Below are 23662 nucleotides of genomic sequence, written 5' to 3' on the forward strand. Positions count from 1 at the left end.
TAAATGATCCTGAGATGATTTAGAGTCTACAGGATGATGTGCCTCAGTTATATGCAAATACCTGGCCTCCTTATGTAAGGGATTTGAGTGCCCTCAGATTTTGGTGTCCGTGGGGATCTGGACCCACCCCCCAGATACGGCGGGGTGACGGTACTGCTTTCGTGTAGTGCACTCCAGATTACAAACAAAATGTGATATGAAAGTTTTACTTGTTAGGTTTTGAAGCTGAGGAGGAATTTCTGTGTGTTATTATTTTGGGTGCCAATTAGGTTTCCAGGGAGCTTGAGAAAGTTTTATTGTATTTACTGTTACAAGTAGAGTCACTGTGGTGAAAAATGATAATTAGGTTGTAATAGTGACGGCTAAACAAAGCAAAGCAAATACTTCTAAACAATCTTAAAAGTTACTTTTGAAGAAGAGCAGGTTTGGAAGCAGATCAAACATTCAAAGTCGGGAGGGCCCCCTGTGAGGACTTTCAGGTACCTCAGAGATCGCTGATTGGACTGTTCCACGTGAGAAGGAGTGTGTGTCCTGGTCTCCCTGCCAGGGCCCCTCCGCTCTGCCCCTCCGGTTGGCCTTGGCTCACTGGGCAGCCCTCGAGGGGTGAAGCCGGCTCAGGTTCCAGGAGGAAGGCCTTCTCGAAGCCTGCCCTAGGGGGGCAGCAGTAGGAGCCACGTCCCTGAGTTCGGGCGCGTCTGTGTGTGCCAGGCCCCGAGCCACGTGCCTGGGTGTGTGGCATTGGTCTTACACTTACCGAAAGTTGTGTGTCCAGCACAAAGAGGCTTCCCCCACACACTTTGAGAACAAGTCATCAACATCACTTCTGAATACTTGCCTGAGTAATTTCTGCGCACAAAGACATTCTCCGTCACTGTGACAGGGCAACCCGACTTGGGAAGGAGCTCGCGGACACTGTCCCCCTCGTTACCGTCTTGGGTGGGAGTCGCCCAGAACTGAGGCCGTGCTCTTTTCCTGCGCCCTGTCATGTGACACATACTGTAACTCGCCCCTTTTCCGCTGGTGCTCCTGGGACCTCTTGGTTAGGGTGGTGCCTGCCAGGCTTCTTCGCTGCAGGCTGCTCCTGCTCTCTCTGTGATGAATACTGCTTTGTGGGGAAGTGCTTTGAAGCCACGTAAGCATCCTGTTCTTCGCTGATGTCACCTTAATCCTTTATGTATGTCACTACAGGCTGTTGGATTCCAGTTTCATTCTGTCACTGTTTTAATGCTCAAATTGCCTCTGATGTGGCCAGTGGGCTCCTTGAAATTGGCTTCTGTGTCCTTTCTATCTGCCTCTGTCATCCTTTGAGCTCCTCCTTCCTCTCTTGCTCACCAAGATGTTGCAGGTCTCTTGTGTACCTTCCGTGCCTCAGCCCTGGCATGAGCCATTTCTCCTGGGTCCTTTCAGTGGAGAATGGTGTTGAGAAACCAAGATCTGCTCTCTGGATGTGCTCACTGCTTTTGAAGTGTTTCCGCTTTGAGGCCCTTCCAGTGCTCAGACCTCGGAAAGAAGCCACGTGTGTGTGTGCACGTGTGAACACTGCAGGGTTCATTTCAGTCTTGTGTGTGTGTCCAACAAAGTGAAACCTGGCTTGCTTATCCTTTACAGGTGAACTTATAACATGAATCCCCCAGGGGTGTCACCAGTCTCCCGTTGCTGCTGTTACCCTGGCCTGCGTGGGCGCCCTCTTCACCGACCTTGGGCTGCAGCAGCCCTCGCCAGAGCACTGGGGTGACCCCCCCTGCAGCCGAGCTCCCGCCCCTCTGGGACCAGGCTGTTTCCCTGCATGGGCGCCCCCTGCACCCTGCACTGGCTGCTGCCCCTTCCCCTCTGACCCCCCCACCCGGGTGCAGGTGCTTTCCCTGCTCCACCCACCTCACGGCTTCGGGGCCTGAGGACCCCTTGCTGACTTGCCCTTGGGAGGGAATTTCAGAAGGTGAAGACCAGTCTCATTTCCCGCTCCTGTGGCCTGATGTGTGTAGTACATGGCGTAACTGATCGTTAGCTGTTGACTGACTGAATTTCAGACCTCACTGAACAAAAGTTGGAAGAGAAGGAGGGAGACGGGAGGGAGGAGTGATAAACCAGGAGGAGCACTTTGGGTGGCGCTTCAGTCCCTCCGCTGAAGCCCCCGGTGCAGAGGCCTGGGCGGGCACAGCCCTGTCTCTCTGTGGTTTTCTGCCACAGCTTGGAAATTTGTAGTTTGGCCAGTAATACAGATTTCCAAGTACAGTGTGATAGGACTGAAGCTTAAATAGCTTTCTGACCTAGATTAATGTAATGCTGAATATAAAAATATGCTTTTTTAGAGGTGCTTTGGTATTTTCACGAAAGCAAGAAGCTTAACCTGCGGTGAGCCTGCACTTAAAAGGGCTTCTATGTTCTGGGTAAAGAGAGAACTCATAATATTGGCAGTATTGCTGGGATCAAGCTTTAAAAAAAAACCCAAAAAACTGAAAAAGTATTCTATAGGTACATTGTAGGGCGAGAAACAGTAGGTTCTTTTCAAAGGAACCAGAGTCAGATTTCCCTTTCCACTTCTCAGCAGCCGTGTGTGCCTGGAGAAAATGGAGTGGTAGCTATGGCGCTTGGAGAGAAGCAGACTGACCCAAGATTTTCATTATTTAGTCAGGATGGTGTCTCATATGTGGAAATATTTAAAGACATACCCGGATAATGCAGATAATAAAAAAAAATGCTACTCTTGGATCCTTCTTGGAAAAAAAAGATTACCTACAGTCTGTCTGGACAACTAAGGGGTCAAAAAGCCGACAGCAGCAAGCAGCCCCAGCCTACACCCGGGGGGCGGGGGACGGGGGACCCGGCCAGCGCAGGGGCCGCTCGTGGGACGTGCGTCTGGGCGACTGCGGTGCGCTGCGCGTGTGAAACGCACAGCGGGCTAGAAGCCTGGAAGGAAAAGAAGACACAAAATACCCTGTTAGTAGTTTTTATAAAGACTACCTGTTGAAACACTATTTTGGATATGTTGAGTTAAGTAAAACTTACTGAAATTAACTTCACCTATTTCTTTTTCCTTTTTTAATGAAACTAGTTAAATTGAAAATGTTAAATTATATATGTGGCTCACATGTTTCTATTGGGCAGTATTAGTATGAACAAAATAAATTAAAATTGAGCATTAAAACCAGTTAAGCAAACAGAATTTGGTATAACTGTCACTACAGAGTTGAATGCAAAAGTCCTAAACCAGTTTTCAAAAAATCAGTTTTATAGAAAAATAACACAGTAATAGATCATAGGGGTAGAGGGCTCAGGGGAGGTAAAACCACATTAAAATCATCATTTATTCAAAACTTTTTCTCTTGTCTTTCTCTAAGGTGTCTTTTGATTACTTATGCTTAATTTTAATCTAGTCAGATTTCTCAGTCTTTTACCATTAGAGCTTTTTGTGTCTTAGTTAAATTCTTCTCTATTCTAAGGTCAGAAAGATAATTTATTCTTTTTAAAAATGTAAAGCTTTGTTTTGACATTTGAGCCCTCATCCACCTGGAGCTGATTTTCCTGTGTTGTGCCGAGCTGCGTCTCCCCCCGGTTTTTCCTCCCCTCCACACTGCTCTGCGACGCTGCCTCTGCCAGGTGGGGAGGACCTTGTGCGTGGGGCCCTCGCTGGGTTCCCTGCAGCGGAGGTTAGCACACCTTTCCTGTGAAGGGCCAGGTGGGAGATGCTTGGGGCTGGGACAGCCATGGGCCAGTACTCACTGCGGCCCTTGTGGTGCGGGAGCCGCGTAGACAACACGCAGGTGTGTGTGGCTGGTCTCCAGCACACCTTTATTTATGGACACCGAAATGTGAGCTTTATAGGACTTTCGTGTGTGTCACAAAATATTATTCTCTAAATATTTTCTCAACTATTTAAAAAAGTAAAAACTATTCTTAGCTCAGGGGCTGTAGGAAAAACAGGCGATGGGCCAGCCTGCAGGCTGGAGGCTGCAGTCTCACCGGCCCTGTCTTTTGGGCAATGGTTGAGGCGACCATATATTAATAGAATTCCTAATGTTGAGCAATTCTTACTTTCCTAAAATAACCTTTGTTTGGTCATAGACTATTATTTATCCAATGCAAAATTATATTCAATTTACTAACATTTAAAAATAGCTTATATCTATGCTCAGGTGACATTAACCTGGAGTTTTCGTGCACATGTGAGTGTCTGCGTGTTGTCATTACGTGTTGGAGTCAAGATTCTGTTGGTTTTATAAAATTTACTTTTTCCTGTGCCCTAGAACAGTGTAACAGAGGAGTGATCTGGTTGCAGGAGGTCTGACGGAAACTTGAGGCTGGGTGCCCTTCCTCCCTCTTGGACAGAGGTCGGTCCCCTCTGGGGGCTCGCCTCCCCAGGGCTGCTGGTCAGAAGCAGGCAGTGTCCTCACTTCTTATTGGAGGACAACTTGAGAACCAGTGGCTGGGAGCTCACAGGGTTCCGGGGTCGGTGGCCACTGACATCCTGGGTTCCTGTGCTCTTGCCTGCAGGGCACGTAGTAGGAGGCCTGGGTGGTGGGTCCTCCTCCTCCACACAGGACTCAGCTTGCTGCTTCCGCCTGGGAAGCCCTGGGGCCAAGGCTGGGTGCAGCTGCCCTGCGGGGGGCTCGGCGGGACCCAGAGCCGTGGCTTCTCTGCACTCGCTCCTCGGCGGCTATCCATGGAGAAGAGGTCAGCAGCGCTTGTTGGTGCAAATTTAGGGGCTTGTTTCCCCCTGGCTCAGCCTCCCCGCCCTCCCCCTCCCCCGTCTGTGCGGGGGCCACAGTTAGCCGGGGCCCGGTGGGCCCCAGCAGACCCGTCACAGACAACCCCATGGCACACAGTCCGAGACCTTGCTTGTCCCTACTCAGGTTGCCTCTTCAGAGGGGACTTCCCGGCTACACTGGTCCTCCATCCAACCACCACCCGTCTGACCCGACTTTATTTTCTTCATGGCATCAACCGCTAACTGAAGTTGTAGATGTACTTGCAGCCTGAATTGGACACGGAGGAGCCCAGCTGAAGCACAGCCTCGTGGCGTCTGCCTCGGTGTGTGTGGGGCGCCCCCTGCAGGCTCTTCCCTCAGCCTCACCCCTCTAGGGCGTCTGGGACCCGACTGCCCTTTGTTTGAATTTCCCTTTGCACTTCCTTGGGCACACTCCTTACGTTCATCATTCATTCTGAGAAATTTATTTTCTGCTGAAGACCTCTGATATCCTGGCTACTTCTACTTACAGGTTCGAGTGTTTATTTTTTCTCCAGTTCACGTGCCAACCATGGAATTCAGTGGGTTTCATATTGCCCATTGACTGTCTTTTAGGATTAATGGTTAACTTGGGTGTGATTATTTTATCTGGTATTTCTAGAGCTATTAAATATGGTAAGAATTTAGAAGGCTAAATACTTAAAAAAAAAACTCGAGCTAGAATTATAGGGAAATTTTAGAGCAATAGACTCAATAGAAAATGATAAGTATTTTAGCAAGGCATTAAAAATAGCAAATTCAGTTAGTTAAGAGAGGGATGGAAAGGAAAAGCAAAACAATTTAATAGTCCTAATGGTCATTTCCAGAGATGATAGTGACAAGAGAAAATCACTTGTAAGGTGTATTATTAAACTCAGGCTCCTGTGCTCCGGTGCCTACAGCATGGAAGGTGATTAGAAAATGCAAGGCAAGTGAACTTTAGAACCTCGTGTCCTTCGAAATTTGCTCAAGGTCCACCTGCCCAGAGCAGTCTGTGCATGAGACCCGTCCAGAGAGTTTCTGTTAAATATCCGTGCTGGGCTTGCCCCAGATCCATAGGTCGATCTTTGGGCAGGATCCCGGCATGGGTATGTTTAAAAAGTTCCCCAGGTGACTCCAGTGCACAGCCAGCAGTGAGATGGTTCCTTAGAGCTTCTGCTCCAGGTTGTCGCTGTTCTTGGGAGAACGAAGCAGGAAGCTGCTTAACTTGTACTGCTGGTTCCTACGCACAAGGACGGATCATATCAAACCCTCAGAAGAGCTGGGTCTTAATGCCTGGGGAGGAGGGAGCCTGTCTGCTCCCCGCCCCTGGGTGGCAGCAGTGTCCTCTTGGACCTGGTTCATTTGTGCAGGGAGCTGTGGAGCAGTGGGGTTGGGCAGATCTGGAAGCGTCTTCCTAACCAATAGGAAACACGCACAGTTGCCTGCCCGGTGGCCTGCAAGCGCGCCAGCTAGAGCTTCCTCCTCTTGCTGACGTGCGAGGCGTGGGCCTGTTCACGGGGTGCGTCTGCCCAGGTGCTGTGTCAGGAGCAGGGACTGTTGCTTGTTGGCGCCGACTCCGAGTTTACCCTCTTACCTCGTGGCTCTGCCCCCTGCCCCAAGGTGAGATCATCCTAAGAGTGTATTATAAGAAATGCCTGGACATACCTTTGTAATCTTTGAGCTCCTGAAAAATCCAAGTGACAAGCAGAGAATGGTAAGGAGACTAGAGAAATGTGAGGAGTAATGAAAATGACATAAGAGGATGTTAATAACTTTGAAATTCATTGAGATTTATTAGTTGATGCTTAAATGTGCGTGCTGGAGCCTTGGAGATGCATGCATGGAGCAGGGGCCCTTCCTGGGGTGTCTTCCCTGGATTTGAGTTCCCCGGACTGCTTGATGCCGGTTTTCTCAGTCTGATGAGCCTGGTGCCTCTGGCTCTCTGAGGGAACTCCCAGAGTCGTTGGTCCTGTTTACAAAGTGGTCACTGGTTTTCTCACCACAGTGCCAGGACTCAGCAGGATGCTTGGTATGTTTTCGGAATTCTGTTGCTGTGGAACTTCTGGGCCAGGTGGGGCATCTTGAGCCCAGGAGTTTCTCTCCTTCTGTCCTGTTAGTACTTGCTTACTATATTTAGGTGCCCAGTGTTGGGGCATATGTATTTATGATTGTTATCATCGCTTGATGAATTGACCCCTTTATCATTATATAATGCTCTTTTTTGGTCTCTTACAGGGTTTGACTTAAAGTCTGTTTTGTCTGATAACAAGCATAGATCCCCCTGGTCTCTTTTGCTTCCTATTTCTGTGAAATATCTTTTCCCACCCCTTCGCTTAGAGGCTCTGTGCTTTTAAAGCTGGAGTGAGGTTCTTGTCAACAGCAGATACTTGAGCCTTGTTTTTCAGTCTACTCGGCTGCTCTGGGCCTGCCCCCCTGGCTTTATTGAGATGTAGCTGACACACAGCCCTGTGTGCTTCTAAGGGGCACCACACAGTGATTTGGCTGAAATATATTGTGAGACCATTACCAGAGGGAGTTCACACCGTCACTTCACAAAGACGCAGAAAAGGAAGACATTTTCCCCTGTGATGGGAACTCTTAGGCTCGTCTGTCCTGACAACTTCCATGTACTCTGTACAGCAGTGTTAGCTGTAGTTGTCATGTGGCGCATCCCGTTCCTTGTGCTCACCTGTCTTGCAACTGGAAGTCCATGTCGTCGGACCACCTTCCTCCCAGATCCTCTTCCCTCACCCCCCCACCTCTGGTAACCACAAGTCTGACCTCTTTTTATGAGGTTTTTTTTTGAGGTTCCAGATATACGTGATAGCATATATAATATTTGTCTTTCTCTGTCTGTCATATTTCACTTAACATAATTACCACAGGGTCCATCTGTGTTGTTGCAAATGGCAGGGTTTCTTCCTTTTACATGGCTGAGTAATGTTCCACTGTCTATATATGTGTGTGTGTGTGTGTGTGTGTATGTGTGTATCACAACATCTTTATCCATTTGTCTGTCGATGGACACTCAGATTGTTTCTGTGTCTTGGCTGTTGTAAATAGTGCTGCTGTAAACATCGAAGTGCATGTATCTTTTCAAACTAGAATTTTTGTCTTTTCCAGATATATGCCCAGGAGTGGGATTGCTGGATCCACTCTGTGTCTTTTGATTGGGGAATTTAATCCATTTACATGTAGAGTAATTATTGATAGGCAAGGACTGTTGTTTCTGGCTGTCTTGTCGCTCCTGTTTCCACCTGCCTTTGTGAATTCATGGTTTTCCATAGTGGAATGCCTAGATTCTCTTCACTTTATTTTGTCTCTTTACTGAAGGTCTTTGCTTCGTGGTTGTGAGGCTTGCATAAAACATCTTGCAGGTGTAACAGTCTGGTTTGCACTGATAACAGCTTACCTTCAATTGCATACAAATACTCTGTCCTTTTGCTCCCCGTTTTTATGTTTTTGATTTTATGATCTACCTCTTTTACGTGATGTACCATCATATTACAGTATTAGAATGTTTTGAACTTGACTGTATTCTTCCTTTACCAGTGTGTTGTAATGTTCTTATGTTTTCATGTTACTAATTAGCATCCTGAAGAACTCCTTTCAGCATTTCTTGTGAGGCAGGTCTAGTGGTGATGAACTCCCTCAGCTTTTGCGTGTCTGGGAAGTCTCAGTCTCTCCTTCATTTCTGAAGGACAGCTCTGCTGGATAGAGTGTTCTTGGTTGGCAGTTTTTTCTGCAAGCTCTTTGAACGTTTTGCCCCACTCTTTCTTGGCCTGTGAGGTTTTTGCTGATAAATCTGCTGATTGCTTTATGGGAAAGCTGGAAGTTATAAGCTGCTTTTCTCTCTTTGTCTTTGATTTTTGACAGTTTTATTATACTGTGTCTTAGAGAAGATCCCCTTAGGTTGAGTTTGTGTGGTGAGCAATGAGCTTCATGCACGTGGATGTCCAGGTCGCGTCCAGATTTGGGGCGTCCTCAGCCATTTTTTCTGTAAATAAGCTTTCTGCCCCTTCTCTTTCTTTTCTCCTGGGAGCCCAGTAACTCGTAGGCTGCTTCTCCTGATGGTTTCCAGTGGTCGCGGGGGCTTTCTTCACTTTCTCACTCTCTTCCCCCCGGGCTGGGTAATTTCTGAGGTCTTGTCGTCCTCTTTGCAGATTCTTCTCCCGCTTGAGCCGCTCTGCTGTTGACGCTCTGTCCTAGTTTTCATTTCATTCATTGTAGCCTTCAGCTGCAGAACCTGTCTGGTTCTTTTTAAAAAATGACTTCTGTTTCTGTCTCACTTCTCATTGTTCCATGTGTTATTTTCCTGATTCGTTGAGTTGTGTTTTCTTGCAGCTCATCGAACTTTAAAATCGCTTTTCTGGCTTCTTCAGCAGGTAAATCGCAGATCCCCCTGTCTTTGGAGTCGGTCACTGGAAGGCTTTTGTGATCCTTTGGTAATGTCGTGCTTTCTTGATTTTTCATGCACCTTGAGTCTTATGTTGCTGAATTCACATTTGAGGTTGCAGTCGCTTCCTCCAGTCTTTACTGACTGATTTGGGAGAGAAATGTCTCCGTCAGCCCTGCTAGGGCTTCCAAGGCTTCCGCACATGTCCTGAGGCGACGCCTGGCCCGGGCTTCTCGCTCCCTCTTGGGGCAGAATTCCTGAGCTCAGATGCCTTCTCTGGCTCCTGCAGGTGCCAGGCTGGGTGCTGACAGCCTCCCTATCTTTTCCCGAGGGCAGAGCTAATGCTGAAGGTTGTGGTCTCTCCCTGCCTGCAGACTCAGGCTGGCTTTCTGCTCACCGGCCGTCTGTCAGAACTCCCTCTGACCACCGTGGGCATTGCACACGGGGAGCCAGCCACAGGCTGGGAGTGTGCGTGGGTGAGGCACGCTGAGTGACGGGGCGCTCGTGGGCCAGCCGGAGGATCCGTGGGTGGCAGTCTTACAAATAAAATATCTTATCTCAAATAATCTAATTTTTTTGAAAGCATGTATTTTATTAAATGATTAATAGTGAAATAGAGTACACCCTAGGGTTGAAAACTCTGTCCCGGGTTGATGAGTATGTATTTATCTATTTCTGTAATCGTCAGTGTTTCTCCTTCATTTGTGCTGCCACATCCAGAAAGAGCCAGTTGTTTCAGTTAAAGAAAAAACTCGAATCAGTTGTTGTAGCATCCTGTAAACTTAGCTTGCTTACCTTATGCTTAACCAAGAAATTGTTCTTGAACCAAATAAACCACTGGTAAGTGTTACCTCTTAAGAATAAATGGTACCTATAAAATTCAGCATCCATTGTGACTAAAACCTGGCACTGAACTAGGGACACACTGGTGCTTCCTGACCACAGGAGGGGCCGCCAGAGCGTGGCGGCGGCGGCGGCGGCGGCGAGGGGCTGTGGGCATCTCCCCGGGACTCAGGAGCAAGGACGAGAAATGGAGCCCTGCTCAGCTCCTTGGGCGGGCCCAGCCAGTGCAGGAGAAAATGAGGCTTACTTCCAGAAAGGAGGAGGCGGGGTCGTCATCATTTGAAGGTGACAGCAGTCTATCAAGTGAATCAACCCCCTAAAGGTTAAAACTATTAAAAAAATTTATGAGATGGTTAGTGACAAAGCCAATACACCAAAGTGGGTGTTCTCCCTGTGTGTCAGCAATAGCCAGTTGGAGACAGTGTGTCTCAAGTTCCCCCTCAGACCCGGAAACAAAAGCGTGCATTTAACAAGAATTTACAGTAAGTGTATTGAGAAGCCACAGAATTTTACCAAGAAATATAAAAGGCCTGGGAAAAGTCTAGAGAGACATTGTCTTTCTGGATCGAAACTCAATGAGAGAGAAAATTTCTCTCAAATTGTAAATTTAATGCAATTGCAATAAACGTTCAGTGGTTGTTTTGGAATTTGGCAAAGAATATTCTGAAGTTTATCTGAAAGAATAGATGTGTGAGAATAGTCTTTTATAAAAATGTTGGAAGGGACTAGCTCTAGGCCTGTGATGCTGTGTTCTTATTTACTTTCGTGCTCTAAGTAGAGAAGGGATCATTTTAGCAGAGAATTGAGTCTTGCATTTCCCTGTCGCTTGCTTTGATAGTGCCCAGATGATCAGTTCTCTGTATGATGAGCTTAAAATTATCTCCGTTTTTCAGGTCGGTCAGAATGGCCAGTGCGAAGGTGTGTCTCCTCTGCTCTGTTCACTGGCCTTTGGGCCCAGCTGCAGGGACGCCACGGGGCCTCATGCCGAGCCTCCTCACTCTTCCTTGACACACGGTTCCCGGGAGTCCCTTGTTCCTTTCCGGGGACGCGAATGTTCGTAGAAGTAGCTAACATTGAATGATCTTTTGATTTCCTCTGCGCCGGGTGCTAAGTCGCTCCTTGTATGCTCTGTTTCTCCTACAGAAGTTACCCGTCGGGTATCCTTCCCCGTGGACAATGTGATAATTATAACAACAGCTGACATGAGAGAGCGCGTGTTGTCACTGAGGAGCTGCAGGCGTCACTTTATTTAACCCTCCCGATAATTTATGAGAGAGGTGTTATCCCCATTCCCTAGGTCAGGAGACTGAGGCACAAGAGTTGCTTTGTCCAAGGTTACGGAGACAGTGAGTCCCAGCGGCGGGGTGTCGCCCCTCATCTGTCTGGCCCCAGGCTGGGCAGTTAACCTCACAGTATGTAGTTTCTCACATGGACTTTCTCAGAGCTTCCTGCTCTGTTTATGTCTTATCTGTAGTTGCTGCACGAGCAGATTTTACCATCAGGAAGGTTTCCTTCTAACAGGATGCCCCTGACTTGGGGCAGCGGTTTTCTTTCTGCTGCCAGGGTTCAGCGGGTGTGACCTGCGCTTGTCGGATGGTAGAAATGCCGTGGGAGTCGGTGTTATAACTGAGACGTAAAATACTGGCTGATGAAGATTATTTGATGTAGTCGGTACAAAGCATTCTGCAAACGCGCGTGACACGTGTCACGGTTGGAGGCGCTGTGCCTTTGGACGCAGCGGTGCCACCACTTGTTGCCCACCTGGAGGAGCCTGAGCCTGGTGCCCTGGGACAGATGCGTGAGGCGATTCAAGGTTGCACTGTTTGTGGTAGCCCCAGACCAGGAGTGCCCGTGCCCGTCAGCGGCGTGAAATACCCGTCCAGCAGCGCGAACGAGCCGACACACGTGCCTGTAACCACTGCCGATTCCTGAGCACGGTGCTGAGCCGACGGGGCAGACCCGCGGCCGTGCCCCCCCGCAATCCCAGCGTCCCCTGTCGGCGGGACGGGCACGCGGGTCGGCCAGCAGCGGAGCCCGTCACGCTCACCTGGACTCGGTCACCGAGGTCGGCAGCCTGACTGCGACCTCGGGCGCTGGGGACCCGGGCGCGGTTTGCTTTCCTGACCCAGGTGATGGCTGCAGTTGTCACTTCATCAGTTTGTTAAACTGTCCACTCCTGTCTTAGGTGCTTTTTTGTATGTGTGTAAACCGTTCAAGTGCTTGGTTACAGACCGTTTCACTGTGTGTTCAGGACGCCCAGGGTGACCCACACTGGAGACGCACGCGTGGGTTACTGAGAGGTTTGACGGCGGAGTCTTCCCGGGTGAACAGGCCCCTCAGAGATCCTGTCGGCCTCTGCTCTGCCCGTGTAGCCTGGACGCGGGCGTTCCTGGGCTTCTGGCAGCGGGTCTATAGATCGCTTCCTGAGGCCGCAGGAGAGGATGCTGTTTACAGCAGATACTCGCACTCTTGGATTTACTGTCCACCCTCCCAGGGAACCAGGCTTCTGTTTACTGGGTTTGCTGCTGGAGGCTGGGGCCCCGCATGGGGGTGTTCGTGCCCCGAGGACCTGCGGCAGGTGCGGCTGTGGGCAGGTGCCACCAGCTCCCTGTGGAACCTGAGTCCTGCTTCTGAGAGGCTGCTGGCAGTTACTGAGGGTCAGTCAGGCTTTTCAACATTATTTTAATAAAAGGAATAGTCCCTTTTCCTCCCAAAGCATTGCAATTGAAACATAAAGAAACAGACCTCTCAGGTCAATAGTTTTTATGTGTATGTGTTGTAATGAATAATTACACATTTAGAAGTCACTGTGAACATCAGCGCCCACGTTTCTGGAGACAAGTGTGTGTGTGGTAAATGTGAATAATTCAGGTCCCCCAAGTAAGTCGCTGCTCACCTGGAAAATCTTGGGAAATCGCTGCTTCTGAAGCGCACGTGAGAGGCGGCCAGCCCAATGCCAGCCCAATGCTGAAGCTCATGCCTGAGGCCTTCCCGCCAGAAACCAGCTGAGTCAATGGCCTGCAGCCTCAGGGGGAAGGCCAGCGGGGTAGGAGGCAGGAGGCGCAGGAGGGCGAACCTGTGTCCCTGTGACGCACACACAGCTGCCACCCCCTGGGTCACCTGCAGGAACTGACGTCGTGGCCAGGGTCCCCAGCGTGACCTAGTGATTTCAGATCTAGTTTCGTGGACGCACCTCCGCGTGCTTCTGCCCGTGCGCCGGATGCCCAGCGCGCCTGCCGGGCGGGGCCGTTTATGGAGGGTCACTGTGTGCGAGGTGCGGAGGTGCTTATTTTGTATTATCCCATTTAATCTCACCTGCAGGATAAATATTATTATTTCCACTTTACTGTGAGGAAGCCGAGGTGCACAGAGGTCGAGCTGAGCTCCTGAGGCTGTGAAGTGAGGAGGCGGTGAGGCTGGGCTGGCGGGCTTGTCCCTGCGGAGCACGCGTTCCCGACCGCAGGTGCTCCGGGTTCTGGGGGGTTGAGTGCGGTTTTCTATAGTGACGTAGTTTCGTTACTTTTCGGTCTTCTGTTTTCAGAAATTAAGCCTATTTCATGGGACTGAGTCCTGTGTGGTGAGCATGGTGGTAGATTCTCAAATTTTGCTGTACATACTAAGTTTGTAAAATGAGGGTTTATGATGGCTGTGTTTGCAGGGAAGTCGCTGGCGCGCAGGACGAGCCGTGCGTAAAGCGGAGCCTTCTGTCATGGGGTGCGCTCTCTAAAGCACACGGTCAGAGCTTGACTTCCCACCCCACCCGCTGCTCCAGTTTAAATGAAAGTCTGAAAAATGCCAGAATTTAGGTAATTTTGCAGCAGCGTGTTTGCAGCAACACTAAAAGCTTCTCCTGACTATCATAATCTTAGCCCAAATGTATCTTGTTTTAAATTCTTAGCCTCTTAAAAGTAAAATGAAAAACTTTAAGATTAGTGTTCCAGATTCTATGTGGTTCTGTGGCACAGAAATATGAAGGGGTTTGGCAGATGACACCTTAGTGTCTTCATCCACATTGTGACTTGCCAATTTTATAAGACATTTATGTATGTTAGTCTCCACCCTAAGTTCTATACCCTAAACAGTTTTGTGTTAGAGTCAACACGATACCAAATACATATGAATTACTTAATCATTGTGAATGGGTTTAAACAGAATTTAAAATTTATCAACTAAGTCAGTCAACATTATAAAGACAATACAGTTTTTCCTGGAAAGTAGTTTATTATTATACCAATTCTTTTAGTTATTTAGCATTTTATTTTAAAGGCATTTTTATAGCCACTACCTTTTTTTCTCTAATTAAACTTATTTTAAGATAATGGTAGATTCTGATGAAGTTGTAAGAAATAATAGAGAGATCCCAGGGACATTTGACTCAGTTTTCCCACTGCTAACATCCTGCAGAACCGAGTACGGTATCACAGCCAGAATATGACCTTGACACAGTCAAGATACAGAACTTCTCCATCATCACAAGGGTCCCTCTTGTTGCCCTTCTATAACCACACCCACTGCCTGTCTGCCAGCCCACTTCGTCCTGAACCCCTGACAGCCACTAATCTGTTCTCTGTTTTTATAATTTTATCATTTTAAGAACGTTATAAATGGAATCATGCAGCACATAAAGTTTGAGATTGGTAGCTGTCACTCAGCAAAGCTCTCTGGAGGTCTGTCCGGGTTGCTGTGTGACTCGGCAGTCCATTCCTTTTCGTCACCAAGTAGTATTCCACAATATGAAGGTAGTCTCGTTTATTTAGCTCTTCACCTGTTAAAGGGCACCTGGTTGTCGAGCTTTTGGCCGCTTTGAATAAAGATTGTACAAGCAAACCTATGCAGGTTCTTACGTGAGCGTGGCTTCACTGCTCTGGAATAAGCGCCCAGCAATGCGACTACTTGGTTGTATGACAGTTGCGCGTTTAGTTTTTAAAGAAACAGCCAAACTAGTTTCCAGAGCACCTGTGCCATTTTACATTCCCACCAGCCACAAGTGAGGGGTACAGTTTCCCTGCATCCTTACCAGCATTTGGTGTGGTCACTGCTTTTTGTTTTAGCCATTCTGATAGGTGTGGAGTGATATCTCACGTGGTTCTAGTTTGCATTTCCTTAGTAGGTAGTGATTTTGAACATCTTTTCATGTGACTGTTGGCCATCTATGTATCTTTGGTGAAATGTCTTTTTTTGGCCAATTTTCTAATTTTTTTGAATTTATTATTTTTTAATTGAAGTATAGTTGATTTACAGTGTTCTGCTAGTTGCAGGTGTACAGTAAACTGATTCCGTCTTATACACACACACACATATTCTTTTTTCAGATTTTTTTCCATTGTAGGTTATTAGAAGATACTGAATATTGTTCCCTGTGCTATATGGTAGGTCCTTATTGTTTATCTGTTTTGTGTATAGTAGTTTGTATCTGCTAATCCTGAGCTCCTAATTTATCCCTCTCCACCCCTTTCCCCTTTGGTAACCAAAATTATGTTTTCTATTTCTGAGTATGTTTCTATTTTATAAATAAGTTCATTTGTATCATTTTTTTTAGATTCTACATATAAGTGATATCATATGATATTTATCTTTTTCTCTCTGACTTACTTCACTTAGTATGATCATCTCTAGATCCATCCACGTTGCTGCAAATTACAGTATTTCGTTCTTTTTTATGGCCAAGTAGTATTCCATTGTATATACATTGCCACATCTTTATCCAGTCATCTGTTGATGGACATTTAGGCTGTTTCCATGTCTTGGCTATTGTAAATAGTGCTGCTATGAGCATTGGGGTGCAGGTGTCTTTTCAAATGACGGCATGGGAGTCGTATCTTCTCCAGATATATGCCCGGGAGTGGGACTGCTGGGTCATATGGTACCTCTATTTTTAGTTTTTAAAGGAACTTCCGTACTGTTTTCCATAGGGGCTGCACCAATTACACCCCCACCAGCAGTGCAGGAGGGCGCCCTTCTCTCCACACCCTCTCCAGCATTTGTCCTTTGCACACTTTTTGATGATGGCCATTCTGACTGCTGTGAGGTGATGCCTCACTGTAGTTTTGATTTGCATTTCTCTGATAATTAGCTGTGTAGAGCATCTTTTCATGTGCCTGTTGGCCATCTGTGTGTCTTCCTTGGAGAAATGTCTGTTTAGGTCTTCTGCTCACTTTTTGATTGGGTTTTATTTTTTATATTAAGCTGTATGAGTTGTTTGTATGTTTTGGAAATTAAGCCTTTGTATGTCGCTTCATTTGCAAATATCTTCTCCCATTTCATAGGTTATCTTTTCATTTTCTTTATGATTCCCTTTGCTGTGCAAAACCTTGCAAGTTTGATTAGGTCCCATTTGTTTATTTTTGCTTTTATGCCTTTTGCTTTGGGAGGCCGGGCTAAGAAGTCTTCACTGTGATTTATGTCAGAGAATGTTTTGCCCGTGTTCTCTGCTGGGAGTTTTATGGTGTCGTGTCTTACGTGTAAGGCTTTAAGCCACTTGGAGCTTGTTTCTGTGTGTGGTCTCATTTTCTGATCGGATTATTTGCCGTTTTGCCGTTTACCGTTGGCTTTTGAGAGTTTTGATATTCTAGACACCGGCCCTTTGTCCGATCTGTGTTTTGAGCATGCGTTCTCTCACTCTCTAGTTTGTCTTCCGCCCACTCAGCAGGGTCTCTTGTGCAGCGGACTTAATTGTGAAAGAGTCCACTTACAGTTTTCCCTTTAGGGGATCACGCTTTTGATGTCAAATCTGAGAAATCTTTGGCCCCAGATCCCAAGGATTTTCTTCCAACTTCTTTTCCTAAAAGTTTTATAGTTCTATGCTTTATATTTAAGTCTGTGATCCATTCTGAGTTGATTTTTGTATGAGGTGTGGGACATAGGTCAAGCAAGGTTCATTTTCTCCCCCCGTGGCCGTCCAGGGGCTCCCACGCCGTGTATGCTGAAAGGCTGTGTTTCCTCGGCTGGATCGCTTGGTACCTGTGTCAGAAGCCAGGGGGCGTGTTTGTGAGGATCTGTTTCTGGATTCTCTGTTCTGTTCCACTGGCCTGGGCGTCCACCCTGCCAGCGCCACTGTCTTGATTACTGTAGCCGAATGATAAAACCTGGAAGTGGGTAGCCTGATTCCGCCCTCTTATTTCTTCTTTTTCAGAGTGTTTTAGCCATGCTGGTTCCTTTGCCTTTCTGTATACATTTTAGTCTAATCGTGTCCATATCTGCAGTTTGGGATTTGGGCAGGAGTTGTGTTAAACTTGTACATCAATTTGGGCAGAAGTGACGTCTTTACTACGTTGAATCTTGCAGTGGACAAGCACGGTTTGGCTCTCGTTTAGACCCTCCTTGACTTATTTCATCCGCTTTGTGTGGTTTTCAGTGTACAAGTTACATACATATTTTGTTAGATTTACACCTAGCATTTCTCTTTTTTTAAGCAACTATAAATGGCATTGTATTTTTAATTTTTGTATTTATGTGTTTGTTGCCAGCAAATGGAAACAAAATTGGTTTTTGTAGGTTTACCTTGTATCCCGCAGCCTTGCAGCACTCACTCACTAGTTCTGTGAGTTCTGCCTGTTACTTCTAGTCCTGTTTGACACTGTGTCAGGCATTATGTTAAGGCTTCCCATGTGTTTGCCAAAGGCCAGGAGGTGGTGGAACTATGATCTTGACACATAAATTACTAATTCATTTCATCTGTTCATTTGGGAGATACTTACGGTGTCTACAGTCTGAAATATTCCTGCCCTCCTGGGGTCTGCAGTCTGAAACTGGAATTAGACATGACACAAGTGGTTATGCAACGTAATAAAGCAAGTGTAAAAATAAAACAAGAAGTTGATTAATTATGACTTAGCGCATCTGACTCATGCTGTAAGTGGGTAAAACAGGGGCATTCAGCCAGCCCGTGTAGCGTGGGTGCGCCGGGGGGGCTTCTGACACGGTGTTTATCCTCCCAGGAAAGGTTTCCCAGTTGAAACTGCTTGTTGATTCTGACATCAATTTTTGAAACTCAAGAGATGTCTGTATCAAAATCTCACATGAAGAGAACTCTAAATATTGCTTGTCAAGGAGCCCTGGAGCTCCTGGCCGAAACTGGATGAGGTTCCCACCTCTGTATCCTCATCGCCTTCACCTGCTGCTGTGTGCGCCCCTCCCCCGTGGCCCTGCGCCGCAGCCCCCGGCCAGCCCTCACCAGCCTGGCTGCTGCCCCGGGGGTCTGCCAGCCACGCCCTCTGCACCCTCCGCGTCCACCTCCCCAGCCCCTGCTTCTAGTGCGGGTTGCTTTCCTCCTTGGCAAACTGGGTTTCAGCGTTTGAGGTGGAAAAGGTGGGGTATTCAGGGAGCGAAGTGCAGGGTCAGGGCCCCTTTCTGCCAGGCTGCTGGGGAAAGTCATCATGGTCCTTGAGCTTCTGTAGTAACAACCGCGGTAAGTGGTCAGTTGGGAAATAACATCCTGCCGTAGAGAAGTGTGGCCCTCGGACAGCCCTCCAGGAGCAGCCTCTGGCCGGCACTGCTGACCTGCGCACCCGGCTGGGCCCCACGGCCACAGAGCTGAGACAGCGTCCTGGCCCGGGGGTCCTGAGCCGGCTCTGTCCCCACCCCCGCGCCGTCCTGCCTTAGAGTGAGGGAGTTTCTCTCTCTTCGTCCCTCCCCACTGACTATAGGACAAGTTGCTGGTCTTTGAGTCGGCGTGGAAGAAGGAGAAGGACATAGTCTCCAAGGAGATAGAGAGGCTCCGTGTGTCCACCCAGACCCTGTGCCGCAGCGCGCTCCCCCTGGGCAAGATCATGGACTACATCCAGGAGGACGTGGACGCCATGCAGAACGAGCTGCAGCTGTGGCGCGCCGAGAACACGCAGCACGCTGAGGCCCTGAAGAAGGAGCAGAGGTAGGGGGGTGCGGGGGGGGGGGCGCGGGGCCTGGGGAGAGAGCTCCCTGGAAACCACTCCCTCTCGGCCCTCTCTTACCTCCTCCCTGGAAGGAAGCACGCTTCTTTTTCATTCAGATCATATCGTGCATTTCTTCGTAGCAATTAGAAAAGATCTGCAGTCATTGTTCAAAAACAAAATAGGGGAGGGTGTCGCTTGGTGGTAGAGCGTGTGCTTAGCATGCGCAAGGCCCTAGGTTCAATCCTCAGCACCTCCATTAAAAATAAATTAAATAAAAACCTAATTACCTCCCCCACACCCCCCAAAGAAGACTGATTAAATAAAAAACAAAGTAGATTTAGACATTTAAAAAGATAGGAACCTTTGCAGTTTGGATACCATAGTTTCTCTCAGTCTTATCGAAATCGCCCAAATTTTGTAAGTGTTTGTAATTTGAAAGTATTTTAATTTTGTGCTCTAAAAGAAATGCTGGTGAACCCATTTTAAAGAGGATGCCATAACAGAAATGTGATGGCCCCTAAAAAGAGATTTATTTTAGGAAAGTGTTTGATATTCTCTATTTTTAATCAGTGAATCTGTGGCGCATGTAACTATATCACCTGTTAACAGTTTGTTTTAGAAAACACTCGATTGGACTCAATGATACAGCTCTAAGTCCATATAATTAAAAGCACATTATGGTGAAGGTCTACTCTTTATTATTAGTCTGCTTATTCTTAAAAAGTCCCCTAAATAAGTGTTAAAATATACAGCTTGACAGAAGTAGAAAGTCACAGAGAGCTTTCGGTGCCTCTTCTGGCATGATCGTTTGTTAGCACTTCTTAAATTTTGATTTAAGGTGTTAAAAAATGCCACCGCAGACGTTTCTTCCTTACAAAACCTGATTTTGCTTTATGGTATGATGGTTGGAAACTATCTCTGTTTTTTGCTGTATTTTATTCTGTATTTATATGCTTTATGAACCCTAAAGGGAGAGGTTACTTCTGGCCTCAGCTTTCCCAAGTAATTTCTAGACTTTTCCTAGCATTTAACGCAGGAACTGAAGGGCCTCCTGACTTGTCTTGAACACGTGAGGCAGAGGGGCCTCAGCTGGAAGCCCCTGGAGCTGGTGAGCCTCTCCTGGAGGCCGGGTTCCTGCGAGGAAAGTGGGGGCCCTGCGAGGAAGGCGGGGCTCGTGGTGTCGATGGCCCCCGGGCTCTCGGCAGCATACGTGAACTAGGGACTTTCAGCCCCTCCTTTAAGAGTGTTAACCTCCTTTGTATACATTTCATGTTCGACTTGACTTTTGCTTGTGGCAGGGATTGTGAAAATAAACAGATTTTTCCCAGGTGTGAAGATTTTTCCCCTTTGTATCATTATCCTGGTATGTTTATGTTCTTACCCTTGTTCTTTGGATGCAATGAATGATTTACTCTCATTGTCTTTCACCGTTTTATTAAGAAGCAAATCTAAACAGAAAGACCCTTACGCACCCCTGCTTTTGTCTCCCGCCAGCATCACAGACGCTGCGGTGGAGCCGTTGAAGGCGGAGCTGGTGGAGCTGGAGCAGCTGGTTAGAGACCAGCAGGACAGGATCTGCGCTGTGAAGGCCAACGTTCTAAAGAATGAAGAGAAAATTCAGAAAATGGTGTACAGTATCAATTTGAGTTCCAGAAGGTGAAAGCTCCAAGTTGCAAAGACTAACGATCGTCCTCAGTCGGAAAGTGCCAGGAGCCGGGGATGCCGTGACTCCTCGAGTTCCCGTCTGAGGAGGACGAACCGTTGACGACGTTCCCCAGCGAGCTGCAGAGCTTCGCAGCGCCAGGCGTATTCGGTGTGCGAGAGGCCGCGTCTCCTCCCGTCCTCCAGCTGGAGCCCTCGCTAGTTATAAATAGCTCTTCAAAATGCCCGTGTGAGGAGTTTCTTTACAACTTGCCTGTTCTTTGTGTTTCTGCGGAGGCCTGTTCTGTTCATTCTGAACCAGAATTCTCTCGCAGGTAAGTGGTGCTGGCACGCCAAGGCAGGAGTCCTCGATTTCAGTCTCTGGCCGGGGGACAGGACTTCCGGAAGCCAAGCACTGAGTGAAGGATGGCTGTCCTTTCTGATGCGAACGTCATAAATAGAATGAGGCCTGAAAAGGAATGAGTTGTATTTTTAGCTCCTTCCCACTTGAGAAGGGTTGATATCAGCCCATATAAGGTACATGTGAACTCTTAATCTCTTTGTAATTGCAGACACTTCTTTATGTAATTTTCTTACTGGTCCCTATTATCTTTTGCTTATGTTTCCAGCCCTTAAAGTTCATGAATTTCAAAAGGAGGTTTCATAATGGCCTTCATGGACATTGGGCATGAGATTGTCGCAGGCTGTATCCTCACTGTCTTCAGCATTTTGCCCATGGGTCTCCCCCGGGCCTATGAGTGTAGCTGGCGGGCGTCCTGGTTCCCGCGGGAGGAGGGGCTTGCTCGCCGGGGGCGTCGGCATCATGCCTTTCCCTTGCGCAGGCGTAAGCACCTGTGCACCTGAGAGACAGGTAGCTTAGGGGAAACCGCAAAGGAAGACTTAAAAGAATGCACCGATTTACAAAGTTTTTTGATGTTACTATTTTTTTGGAAGTTGTTTTTTAAAGCAGAAGTTTTTTTGTTAATTGTTTATATTTAGTTTTTCACTACGTATGATACTGTAAATACTTACTAAAATCTTAAATTTGTGTATAAAGGATTTCACAGTTTGGAGACATACTTACGGGTCTTAAGGTCTGGTTCCTGATACTTTTATTGCTAGATACCGTATTTATTATGTAACCCAAGGTGTGCCATCTTAAGTGTTAGAATTGCCTGAGAACGTGTTGTTTCCTCAAAAGACAAGCACAGGAGGCATGGTTAGGTTTTTCTTAGAGTAATTTCCAAAACAAATCCCTTACAAAGATAGTTGTAGGGTTTTCTAGGCTGAGTACGTTCAAGACCAGATCGTAAGATCTGCCGTGTTGAAGCGCTGGCTTTCCCGCCTTCCTGTGGTGCCCACGACGGTCTGTCTGGTCAGATGATCCCAAATGCACTTCAGGGGGAGAGGAGGACCCAGCCCTCTGCGCACCTTTTCGTGTCTGTGTCTCTTTTCTCCTGGCTGGAATGACTTCGCTGCAGCCCCACAGGGAGCCTGTTTCACTTCAGGTTAAGATGTCTGCCTTTTATAAATTTGTACATAAGACTAGAATTTTTATGTTGCAAAAAAATTGCATACATTGTATGTGAGTAAAATTTTGTATGAAGTAGTCTATCAAATTGTATCATAAAATTTATTTTTCTTTTATACATAAATCATTAAAAATAATCACATATTTTTTCTATTAAGTGTATGGGTTGTACAGTTCAGTTCACACCTGGAAAAAAGCATTTATAAGCATTTGGATTTTTTGTATTTTCAAATGTGTGCAGTTTGTTTTCCTTCGAAGAAAGTTCAGGGAAATTTATCTTCGCTCATATTGTGACACCCCTTTTCTGTTTGAAGGTTTATAAGACAGGCAAGCATTTGTCAGAAGTTTTAGGATCATTCATGAAGCTTTAGAAAGTCTCCGTGTGGTCACTGCTGTGTCTCATCAGAGATGCATCAAGTCCTGATGGTATTGTTTTGATAAAATACACAAATGGGATTATTCAGTTTTCCCCTCTACTTTGGTTTATATGTTTTCAGGAAGTACTGAAGTCATACTTTAGAAATTTCAGTTTAAAAGTTGAGCTGATGCTAATTTATATTTAAAAGAAATGGCATCAACCTTTGAAAACACTGACATTTCAGACTAGCATTTGTGCTTCCCACCTTGACAGTCACACTTGTTTTCTAGCGATGTTAAAAATCAGTACTAACTGGAATCTGTGAAGAGAGATGATGTTTTCTACTGACACTGAGTGCAATTCAGGATTTTGAGGGTCTGGAACTTTTCTGTTGACAAGTGCGCCTAAAATGCACCCGCCTTCTTCCCCGAGCCTCCCTGAGCGGCCCACGCTGTGTCTGCTGGCGTGGCGGCGGTGCGCGGTGCACGAGTGGGAGGGCAGGCGGTGGGACCTTTGACAGATTTTGAATAAGCGGCTTGAGGTCAGCAGTCTCGGGCTTGGACTGACCAGCTGGCTTGAGCTTCCAGCAGCATCGGGCTCCAGGGAGGCACGTGCCAGGTGCCACCGTGCAGGAGGGATTCCCACTCCCGGCTCAGGGTGCTCTGGTCCACACCCTGAGAAGCAGAGGTTGTTCCCCACCCCCGCCGTCCTGCCTCCCTGGGGCCCACCTCTGTCCGCCCTGTGCGCCTCCCGCAGAGGCTGGTGCAGAACAGCAGGCGCGGGAGGGCGAGTCCCAGAGCCGGCACCCCCACGGCACCCCCACCCGTCCGGTGCCCGGCGTGAGCACTTGCCCCGGGGCGCTGAGCGCAGCTCTGTCCTGTGATGCACTTTGTTAATAGAAGCTCTTGTGCTTGTCTGCACAGTGTCTGGTAAGAGCAGTCATGCCGGCTTTACAGGAGGGTGGCCGGAGCCCCTGGAGGCCCCCTTGCTCCTTGCACGCGTTTTCACAGAGGGAGCGTGGGAGGGCTGGTTTTCAATTGAGAGGGAACAGGCATTTAAATGGCTTTTTAAACTGTAACACTGGTCTTCAAGTCCACATTTAAAGCTGAGTTCCAGATTGATTATCAGCTTCTTAAACCATGCAAGGTGGTCTTTCTGGTAAGAAAATGGGGTTCAGGAGAAAGTGAAGTCTATAAATCAGGGGAGGCTGCCCCGGCCAGACGGGCTTTGTGATCAAGTGTGCGGTCGAGGTGCCTACTCCCCCCGCGAGGCTCCCGGCGCCCTGGCCCTGCCCCTACTGCTGCCGGCACAGCACTCC

General features: G+C 47.6%; 1 protein-coding gene across 7 annotated transcripts in view; it reads left to right on the forward strand.

The window, feature by feature from the left end:
* The window catches only part of TRAF3IP1 (TRAF3 interacting protein 1), a 58755-nt gene extending 36612 nt beyond the window's left edge, over positions 1-22143 (forward strand). For 6 of the 7 annotated variants that reach the window (XM_045511511.2, XM_010948210.3, XM_045511507.2 and 3 more), the window contains 2 exons: positions 18590-18813; positions 20309-22143. In XM_045511511.2, the coding sequence (XP_045367467.2) occupies positions 18590-18813; positions 20309-20474 (390 nt within the window). In that variant the 3' untranslated portion in view covers positions 20475-22143. Of the gene's footprint in view, positions 1-13265; positions 13408-18589; positions 18814-20308 lie in introns of those variants that run through there. The other variant, XR_006722343.2, reaches the window with a different exon arrangement.
* Positions 22144-23662: the final 1519 nt, after the last annotated feature.

Source organism: Camelus bactrianus, chromosome 5 (assembly GCF_048773025.1).
Source record: "Camelus bactrianus isolate YW-2024 breed Bactrian camel chromosome 5, ASM4877302v1, whole genome shotgun sequence".
NCBI lineage: Eukaryota > Metazoa > Chordata > Mammalia > Artiodactyla > Camelidae > Camelus > Camelus bactrianus.